Genomic DNA, 11,211 nt, shown 5'->3' on the forward strand with positions numbered 1-11,211 from the left:
GTGCCACCGTCAAAGATGCTGACGCACTGCGAAGCCGATGCCTAGAGCCGCTCACTTCGCCGCGGTCCTCTCGCACGAAGCGCGGTTGAAGAGCGCTACAGCGCACAAGCGCAGTCACGTGACTTTACTTCGTATTTCGCGGGATTTCTTTAAACGCCGAAAAAAAAAATCGCTGCACAGCATGTACATTGCCACAAAAAATTGCGTCGGTTCTTTCTGGATCCTCTCTACAACACAACAAAGCGCAATCGAGTCTAAAGTGAACGTTAAAAAAATTTCATAATTCATCTTGGTTAATAAACTAATTCAGCGGAATATGAAAAGTACTCTAAGGAGCGCCACATGATGGCAAACCATATGCCGCTAGTTTCATTCAGCTGCAGCTAACCACTTTTCTGAAAGTTGCAGAGCGAACCTGGTTCCTCCGAATGAACCAAATGCACCTGCATGTTTCATGTACTTCCATGTTCTCCTTGGCCGCCATTTTCCGTTGTCCAGAGTCCCTCATGTTTTGCCCTCAGAAACATGCTGAAGAAAAGGCGATCAGCATCTTCTGCCTCATTTAGCAGTGGGAGAAAAACTTAGACTGAACCGAGACATTCCAATTGTGCACATGGGTGTAAACACTAGTGTGAATTGCTCCCCTTCCTCCACTTCTCTCTGTATTGCAAACATCCTCCTTATTTGGCAAGTATATAGTTTCTTTTTAATGTATTTGAATATTTTATTGCATTTTTCGCATGATTAAACAACATCTGGGACTAAATTAATAGGTTTGCCACCAGAAACAATGCAAAAGAATGTTTCGCTGAAGGAAATCGGCCATGGAAAGTTTGTTTTGCGAGGCACTGCTGTAATGTCACATGTTCTTTTTAGTTTAAATGTGACAAGTGTTGTGACAGCTATGTCACTGCACGATATGTGCTTGCGATACTAGATGTTCATGCGTCTTGAATGTTGCAGCCATGTGTACAAAGATGGGATTGTGCTATCAGAGTGTAGAGATTGCTGTAGCACATTCTGTAACTTCACCAGGCTTGTCAAGGAAATCTAGAATGTACAACACTGTTATGGAATGGGGGACATCATGATAACTGATTGAGTTGATTTGACAACCTATGAACGGCTAGTGCCCTTGCAAAGTTTAAAGGGTAACAATATAAAATTTTAGTTCTGTTCCTTTTGCTTCATTAGATAGCTGCTGGCTCTGTAGTAGTGGTATGAGGTCTGAATTTCTGGAACGTATGACAAACCATGAATTCTATAATTGTTGAATGCATCGAACTGAAGATATGCGCCGAATGTAGTGCGGCTGTGGGCTGTTGACCAGAGGTTCTCGAAACGTCGTGAAGATTTGGGATGTGGACTTATGGTTATGTGATATCATTGCCATGTGGGTGATGCAGTGGTCACCACTGCACCGTGAGTGTCTCGCCAAAAGACGAGATAACAGGGGGAAGAGGAGATGAGAACGACGTGGCCCATTCAAAGGGAAGCAGCAGCAGAAAAACCAAGCTTACCTCGTGTCAAATGCAAAGTAGTACAGAGCAAAAAAGGAAAGAATTGCAGATGCGGTGCATACTCAGCTTTCGGTGAAAGCCATTATGTGGCTTGAGACTACTGCATGAGGTGGTGTTACTAGACCAGGCTCACTGATGCGTACGTCAGTGGTTTGTGGCACTGCCTGACAGCTACTTCCAATTTTTTTTTATGTAATGAGATTCTCTTGTCAGCGCAACCTACATAATGATGTGCTGGTTTTGGCACACATTTTTGAACTGGTCATGTAGATGACGGTGCTACAAATTATTTATTGCACGTTTGAGAAATTCTGCCATCGTTACGAAGTCAGCTGCTATCTAATAAGCCATAAAAAGCAAGATAAAAAAAATTGTCAGCATTCCTTTAGGTTCGAGGGCACGAGTTTGCCCAAATAAACAGTTCTCTGTACTTCCTGCTTCGAGTTTTCGCTGCCACTACACCTTGACAGCATAATTTGGCGGATTTCATTATATAAAAGCTCAGTGATCTTAGCCCTTTACCCTACTTTGTTGGCACTATGTATTTGTGGCAGTGCGATGCTTTCTCCATGTGAGCCTCTGACTTAAAGCAGGAAGTAAAGTCGAACAGAACATGACTACCTAAATTGCTGGCACAGTGCAGGAAAAACTGTTTAAGTGACTCTGTTCATCTCAGGCGATCTGAATTATGAGACAACTATATGGGCTCTTCACTCGCAATTTTTTGATGCGTCGGAGTTGTTATTTGGCATGAAGAAAATGTTGAAGCTTCCCAAAGAGCAACTTGACATTCTAGGTTAATCCAATGCTTGTTTTTCGTGTCCCTTTAAATGTTTTTTTACGTGGTACAGCTTCTACTGCAGTGAGCAGATGAGATGGAAATTCTCCTCACAACACAAAGGCACCAAAGAATCAAAACATAAAGACTGTGATGACTCATGATTTTACAATCTCCGTTAGCTATACGAAAGCCACAAAGACACAAAAAGAGGAGGAACTTGCTTTGTGAGGCTGCAGTACCTATAGTTATGTACACTATTTCAAGCAGTATTATGATATTTGAGTTAAAAAAGCAGGGGCTGTATTTCCTATCCATCCAATTCATTTTTTTGCACTTCATCACAGGCTCAGGTGCAGCTTGTTATGCTGTCACTTAGATTGTTAGCACAGGAAAAAAGGAAGTGCAAATTGGCATATGTTCATCATTGTCCAAAGATGCTTGACTAATGTCTGAACTAGTTTTAGAAGGACACTAAAGGGAAATGTTAAGTCAAGCTAAAGTGATACGTAGGTGCTTGAGAATCTCTAAGGCATCAATACTTTATCACGAACACAGCCTTAATAATCGAGCAATTGAGGTAAATGCAGGACATGATTAGAGACTCCCCCGGGGCATTCAAGTACGTACTTGCCCGATGACGAAAGCATTCCTCAGTTAAATTCTGTCACTAGTATCCAACCATTCGTTGTAAACGCATTATTGTATTGTATTAAAAGACAAAATAAAATGCTATGTGTCCATTCCTCTTTCATTTTTGGAAAAAGAACTGATCGAAATTACCCTTGACAACGACGCGGGTGATGTTTCGCTTTCGCTCGACTCTGTGCCGCACACACTTTCGCGTTTCCGTAGTTTCATTTTTGCGTAGTGCTGCGCTGATTTTGCTGGCTCGCGAAACTTGCACAAACTGCAAGTAGCAGCAGTGGCGAATCCACCACTTTGTCTTTAAATCTGTCTTGGCTCAGTGTCATCGTCTGTCGGTGATTGTTTTACTCACTCACAGCAGCAAAGTGTGGTGATGGGGTATGTAACATCACCACTCCCCCGGTTGGGTGGCGGGAGGTTTGAATTTCAAAAAAGGTATTCAGACCCTTGAGATGCAGTTTTCTCATAAACTAATGTTGAATTCCAATGGCAGATCCAGATCAAGTTTTTCTGCTCTGTATGGAGCAATCGTATTCCAATGGCAGAATGGGAGCGTGAGCTGTGTGTTCCAATGGCAGATTGGGACCAGCCGCTGATCCCGGATTGCTCCGTGGAGCAAAAATATTTGCTCCGCCGAAATCGGCAGATTTGACCGGAAGTCCTCGTGACGTATTTCCTTCACCCGCCTCTGCTTCCTGTCCCGGTCGCCTGTTTCCGGTCGCGGGCAGCTATGGACATGGGGAAACGTGGACACCGCTTCGCGCCGTGCGATTTTGTTCGCGCTCCTAGACAGCTCCGACTCAGACAGTACGATTTCCAAGTTGAGTGATGATTCTTCTGACACGGACAGTGAAATGGGGTGGGGGGTTGCGCTTCCAAGCGCTTGTTCCTCTCTCTATTCTAGCGCCCTCTCACTTGATTTTCCTGTACTAAGTGCCCCCGCGGGAGCGCACGCATTCCTTTGCAGATATGGTGTGAGCAGATGAGAGCGATCTCAGTCGGAGTGACGCGCTCCGTTCGTGATCCGGCCGAGCGCTCGCGATCTACCATTGGAATTCAACATAAGTATTTTTCTTGACACAAAACAAGTGTTGTGAAGTTTCTGGAACGGTATGTAAACAGTCCACGTTGACTTAGTATTTGCCTTTAGTGTCCCTTTGAGCATTAATGTATCTCGTTAAGCCAACTACGGTGCTATTTGTGTGCCTTGAGTGTTACATACTGCCAGTGTTTCCTAACTCACTCAAAGGTTAAAGCTCCATGCCTTAAGATTACAACTGTCAGGTGCAAGCACTGAAAATCCACAATCTACAGAGCTTGCATAATAAATCGGTCTATGGTTGCAGCACACACGGTACAACTTGTGCACAACAAAATTTTAGATGCTTCGCTTACAGTCACAGGACTTGCCGTTACACGTAAGCACTATAAAGAGGTGCTGTACATGGTAAAAAAATTTTCGGAACCCTAAAACATGCAGAAAATGAATAATCTCTAACTGCGAGCTCTTGACAACAGCCCTTTCAACATCAAAATGAGCTGGCGAAAAATTTATTTTACGCATTATTCTATAACAACACAGCTTACATGTAACACTTTATACACTGTCACCGCTGAAAGAAAAAGGTGTGGTAGTTGTTTGTGGGTGACAAATTTCTTAATATTAAGCAGACATCAAGAAAGTAGCCATTCTTGCAAGTTTTCTTGTCACACTGAAATGGCAGATGTGAACACTTCAAAGTTGAAAATGAAAGAATTTACATAATACCATGTCATTGCCCTCAACATGCCTTTTTACAGTTCCTGACACCTATGACTAGCACATCACACGAGTTCCTGTTTGATTATATAAACACATTTCTAAGCACTTTTGTTTTCATAAACAACAATCATAAGCGCTGTGATCAGAACAGATTTTCACACCGCACAGCTTTTGCGCCAGGCCCTCAATGCTCTCGTGCTTAATACCAGGGCTTCCTGTGACATCAAGTTTGCACAGAGTGCCACTCCCCAATGATCCCAGTGCATCTATGTCACTGTCTGTCAGACCACAGCAAGCGATCCCAATCTCCGAAAGCTTGCACTTAGCCTTTGACAGGAAACTAACCAGCAGTTCTCCTAGTCTGGCTACATCATTTGTGAAGCAGCCAGAAAGGTCCAAAAGTTTTAAGGGATTCACATCTAGCACTGGCATTAGTGCAGTGAGTCTGTCACTGTTCAGAAGGTTGAACCCAATGTGAAGAGCTTCTAGTGTTCTCAAGCCCTGCAGACAGGAGCCAGGGTCGGAGAGATCACAACATTCAATTCGCAGAACTGTCAACTGAGGTACATGCATCAGCAGTGAAGCCAGCGCTGTGCCTCCATCACTTCCGATAGGATTGTAGCTCAAGTCCAGTTCCGTGCATGGCAAATCCACCTGTGCCTTCTGTAAAGTCTGAACGGCAGTGCTGAGGTAGCTCGGCCTGAAGCCTGTACACTTGAGTGAAAGACGATTGAGAGAGCGGAGTGTAGTGAGGCAGTCGCACAATGCTGTCACTGCTGTGGGGGTCAAAATAGTACCCGAGATGTCAAGGGTGTGAAGCGGGTCTTGGTGTCTTAGGGCACGGAAGAAGAACTCCACGTTCTTGATGTTGAAGCACGGCATTGTGAAGTCTCCACTCTCAACACAGGGCTCTAGAATGGTTGCAAGGTTTATGCATGCTGACACATTCTTTCGCTCGCACTCGGAATGGTAACGCTCGGCCAGAGGAGGCAAATCCCAGGACTCCACCTGTCCGATGACTTCAGCGTGTGGCCCGTGCATTAAGACGTCTATACAGTCCGACGGATCAAGCAACGCTCCATCGGGAAGTGTTATTCTAAGTATGGGTCGCGTGCCTTGGAAATCTTGGTACCGTTTTGAAGCTTCTGTTGCGAGCCATCCTACTGTCCTTTCAGAAGCTGTGCCCTTGGGTAACGGAACCAAAAAAAGTGTGTTGAGGATACGAACTCTAACTAAGAGATTACTTCCTGACGGTGCAGTCATGGCACCACCGGGAGAAGCCGAGGATGCAGTGAGAGTGTTACAGGCAGGATAACTTGTAGAAGGTGGTGCTGCGAACTCAACACTCTCGGCTGTGTCAACGACTTCTGTGCCATCACTGTCCTCAGTGATGCTCACCTCCTCCTCCTCCTCCTCAAGGCGCATGACTTTTGAGCAGAATGACTGCTCAGATGAACGGTTTCGTTTCCTTGTGGCAGGCAAGTCTGGTTCTGTCAGACATCTTGATTTAGACCTCGCCTTTGGAAGGTCATCTTCAAGCCAGTCGTCCGTTTCAGTCACCAATGCAGGCAACTCTGCTTCCACTGGGCGTCTGGATTTTGGCTGCGGTTTCGAAAGGTCATCTTCAAGCCAGTCTTCTGCTTCACTTACCAGAGCAGGACCAACTTGTCCGCGTTTCAGTGACTGTGAAGATATCCACGGACCATCTTCACCAGCAGAACCCAACAATAAGCCGTCATTACTGCTTGTAGCATTCGACTCTTTGAGCCGTAGTTCCACCTTCTGCAGGTATGCTTCTTCACTGGGGTTCATTGTCGACTGGTTGTCGTGTTTCCATTTACGAACAATGTCCAGTGGAGTGTCCCCTTCGGCTGTCCTCAGTGATGGGCGAGCTCCCTTTTCCAGTAAATATAACGCGACTTCAAAATGTCCATTTCCCAGTGCATCATGTAGTGGTGTGACACCTTTCATTCCGGGGCTACTTACATGAGCACCTGCTTCTACAAGGCACTTCACAATCTCTAGGTACCCGTAGTTTGCCGCCTCATGCAGAGGCTGCCACCCGCTGTAGTCCCGGATGTGCACTGAGTGGCCCATCCTAAGCAACTCTTTCACCTTTTTCAAAGAACCATCGATGCAAGCCTTGTGGAGCTTTGTTTCACCCTTTGTGTTGATCTTTTCCTCCAGCTTTTTCCTTGGCCTCCGTACAGTGTCACTGAATTCGGGGTCACTGTCGCTGGCATCTGAGATGTCCGCCAGATCGATTTCAGACAAAGTGCCTGACTGCTGACTTTGGGTGGAGCTTTCGGCGTCATCTGCACCGGCTGCACGGAGCTGTTCTATCCTATCCTGAATATCACTGCTCATGCTGCCCTGCACAGAGACCAGCTCCTCTAGGGACTCAAGCTCCAGAGCGAGCTTTCCTGCTGCTCGAGACAATGTAATAGCTTCTCGAATTGCATCCTGAACTTCTGGAGCTCTTTTACCGCATGTCTTTTGAAGCATCCGAGCAATGCTCAGCTTTGTCGATGCCATCTCGTCGGGCTCGTCAGCTCTCAGGGAAAGTTCTAGGCGATAGTACTTGAGGGCCAAATCATATTCGCGGACATCACTGCATGTTTCTGCTAGGGAGACATAGAGATCAGCAAGCTTCTTTGAAGAGATGGCTTCTGGAGACGAGAGAGCGTCTTCTACGGCCATTTCGTATTCCTTCAGGGCTGGCCGGGGTAGCAAGCACTGCACCAAAGCATCACCGGCCTTTTCATGAAGCCTGACACGTGTGGCAGGATCTGTTGTCTCCTTGAGGTCCAAATCCCATGTCCTCAGTGCCTGACTAAGTTTAACGCATAGAATAGCACGTTCATGGTCCTCTTGTATGGGGCTCTTTTGCTGCATGGCACGCTTAAAGGTGACGCGGGCTTCGTCACGGTCTCCTGCCTGCAACATGGCTGCTCCTCGAAGTAGGTGTGCTTCACATTTGATATCCGGTCGCTTAGCTTCTCGACCAATGTCAAGCAGGCGTCCTGCCAGTGACAGTGCATTTTCTGAGTTCCCCTGCCTGAGATGGATGTTGGCCAGTGCTGACAGACATCGACAAAGATCCTGTTTGGACTCACGATGCTTCATAAACTGTACAAGCGCGAACTTAAAGCTCTCAACAGCTTTGGGGTCTTCCACTGCATCGTAAAGGAGGCCCATGTTGAGTAGCAGGCGGCCTTTCATGACAACTCTCTCTGGCTCACTCAAGGTATCTGCAAGGTTGTCTTCAACTATGCGCAACGACTTTAGATATGCATTCTTGGCCTTGCTGATGAGCCGTTCACTGGGTTTGGCTTCTGTCTGGTGCTGAACGAAGTAGCACTGCCCCAGTGTTGCCAGGGCACGCTGCTGTTCCACATATGATTCAGCCTTTTCAGCCAATGCTAGGTAGCTCTTGAGGTTGTCATGGGCTTCATTAAAGCGTTCCAGCTGCATAAGACACTCGCCCCGTCGCCGATGCACTTCGGCTTTGTCAAGTTGTGTCTGGTCTGGCAGCACCTCGCAGACTTGAAAAGCCTGCAGAAACCAGCAGCATCCACCAGTTGCTCTGTTAGTGACACTAATAATGAGGCTGGTAGGCCAATGGCCTATGTCTAGATCTGTGTGTGCTGCAATTCGGATACCTTTACACTAAGCACCATGTAATGCTATGTACAGTCATGAGTGAAAGTTTATAGACCAATGATGCTGCTAAAATTATTGTCTTCTTTGAAGCCTGGGCGTGCCAGCTGAAATAGAGTGGCACAGCTTATGTGCTTAAACAACACAATGTACTGAAGCAATTCCACGCTGCAGGGGCGTGCTAAACATTCTTATATATATATTTTTTTTGCTGATGCCGTGGTCTCCAAACATTTGCTCGGGACTGTACATACTTGTGGTTCTATTAAAAAAAAAGTTCAAGCAACATGTTTCATTGAAATTGTTGTAACCAAATTATAATGCCAAATGATGTTCTCTAGATAACCAGAATTAAAAAATAAAAGAGGATTGCACAAACCACTGAAATGTTAGAAACATTGGCCTTTAATATTTTCTGCACTACATTGTGAAAGTAGTTGCTGCCATTGGCGACTTATATCGGTGCCGCATGGGCACTTTTGATCGTGATGAAGCCTGGCTGCGATACCATTCTTGATTGCAATTGGCTCCTTTGTGCAAGCTGCCTAAAGGGGCCAACCGTGATTGATAAAGTTGATTTTAGTCAGGCCCGATTTAAATTGCCCGTGTGACTGGAGCATTAAAGGACTTCTCATAGTATGTATCACCTCAATTTCCATGTACTACACTGCTGCTGCTCCCTGATTTATGAAGCCGGTGGGGCTAGTCAAGCTGCAGTTATGCAGTTTCTTTTCTCCCCGACCATGGCAACTACATCGGAATGCAAATACACTAGCATGGCGAGTACTCTAACCTTTCTCGGGATTGGCTGTCACATTTACACTAACTATAAAAAATGCAAGAGTTGCAAGCTCGAGCCTCACTGCTATCGTGACGTTAGCATAGAGGGTGGGTCTATGTTTGATGACAATTTGTCTCGTGTCCAGTAATGAGCCGCAAACTGAACTCTGGCTGGAGGGCGCCCACATAACCATGATGTGACCGCACCTGTTCGATTCTCGCAAACCTGAGTGTGACCAACGCGAGATGACAAGACATGCCTCCAGCTTGCCGTGCTCGCGATTCACCAACCTGGTGACCGTAAGGCAAGGCATGTGTAAATGCTCAGCTCGCTGACAAGATCACGCTGGTTTTGATTGCACGTACCTCATCAAACTCGGCCAGCGCGGCTTCGTAGTCTCCATGTTCACGCAGCGTGTCGCCTTTGTACAAGCAGAGGTCGTACAGGTTACGAAACTTGCCGTGCTTTTGCGCAAGACACTTGTCCTGGTCGATGCGCCGGCACAGCGACGCAGAAGCGCTGCGGCCTCCCGGCATGATTGCGCTACGACACCGTCGGCGTTGCCAGTTGGCAGCAGTGCGCGATGGAAGCTTCAGTCGAGCTTCCTAGCACACTGACGCGTTTAGACACCAATTGACGCCGTCCCAACATGCGGACTGTACGGAAACTTGACGTGCGCGCGGCAGGTCGGCTTCACACTCGCGGGGCGAACAGCCCTGCGATCGTTGCGATTGTAGTGCTGCTTTTGCTGTTGTGTAACCACGTACAACTGGAACTTGATGAAGTGTACTCTGCTACCCGCCTGACGCTCGTCGGCTGTTTTATTCCGGGCCGAGTGCTTGACGGCGTCATCGTACAGATGCACGTAACGGTATCGTTCTGTGGTATCACGTTGATCACAAAAGCAGTGCTCACAAACACGGTCGGGTGCTGCCGCTCACGGTCACACACAAGTTGTTGACCCAACGGTCTCGCAAGCAAACTTTCTTAAGCCACAGAAGGAAGAGAAGGAGTACGTATTCACAGGCGCTGTCTTGACGTTCGACTTTGACGTGTCAGTTGACGTTTTACTATGTTTTGCCGCCAAACTGATCTACCGCATCATAACATGTCCGCACAAATGGCGCCATTTGTTTTTGGGTCTGGTGGTTTGAAAAAGAACGGTCTCTAGTTTCGCTTTGAATATTGTTGATCTCTGAGCTTGCAATAACAAATTATTAATTTCTATAAATTTTTTATTCGTCTTTCGTATTTTGAATGCTGCAATCATTTTCTCAACCGTACCTCAGCCAATGTTTAGCAAATGACTTTCCTAAGGGCGGCCATGACGTCAACATTCGCTTTCGGCGCCCTTCGTTTCTAAAGATTGTTTTGATGTTGGCTGTTGAGTGTTCCCGTATTTCACGCTCCAAATTTGGTTCGATCGAATGGATGCGACTTTTTTTTACGTGCTCTAGAAGCTCGTGCGCGGCGTGTTGTGCTTGTTTGGGAACCAGCGGTGACATCACAGTGCGCTGAAAGCACGGCCTTCGAGATGGTGGCGTATCGCGCCGTTCACGTATGTATGTATGTATGTATGTATGTATGTATGTATGTATGTATGTATGTATGTATGTATGTATGTATGTATGTATGTATGTATGTATGTATGCGTACTTGTACGTAAGTCTACATATATATACACTCTTAGGCAAAGTTACACCCTTTGGCTTGCCCCTTCTGCCACACAACAATAATCGTTATCTGCCTTGATGCGTTTCCTTTCTTTAACGCTGCGAGCCCGGTACTTTCCAATAACGAACGGCACGCGCGTTATCAGCATAGAACAGTTTACACCCTTTGGAGTGCCCCTTCTGATAACGCGCGTGCCGTTCGTTACTGGAAAGTTCCGGGCTCGCAGCGTTAAAGAAAGGAAACGCATCAAGGCAGATAACGATTATTGTTGTGTGGCAGAAGGGGCAAGCCAAAGGGTGTAACTTTGCCTAAGAGTGTAGGCATAAAGACAACGGGTCGTTGTGTGCTACACATACTATGTAGTTTCCTAAGGAAAGTGAGTATGGTC

General features: G+C 46.4%; 1 protein-coding gene across 1 annotated transcript; it reads right to left on the reverse strand.

Moving 5' to 3' along the window:
• Positions 1 to 4,452: 4,452 nt before the first annotated feature.
• LOC142560651 (tonsoku-like protein) lies at positions 4,453 to 10,279 on the reverse strand. The gene is made up of 2 exons (XM_075672882.1): positions 9,515 to 10,279; positions 4,453 to 8,263 (listed from the first exon to the last, which is right to left on the reverse strand). The coding sequence occupies exons 1-2, from the start codon at positions 9,683 to 9,685 to the stop codon at positions 4,823 to 4,825; spliced, it is 3,612 nt and encodes a 1,203-aa protein (XP_075528997.1). The 5' UTR covers positions 9,686 to 10,279; the 3' UTR covers positions 4,453 to 4,822.
• Positions 10,280 to 11,211: the final 932 nt, after the last annotated feature.

This window comes from Dermacentor variabilis, chromosome 10 (assembly GCF_050947875.1).
Source record: "Dermacentor variabilis isolate Ectoservices chromosome 10, ASM5094787v1, whole genome shotgun sequence".
NCBI lineage: Eukaryota > Metazoa > Arthropoda > Arachnida > Ixodida > Ixodidae > Dermacentor > Dermacentor variabilis.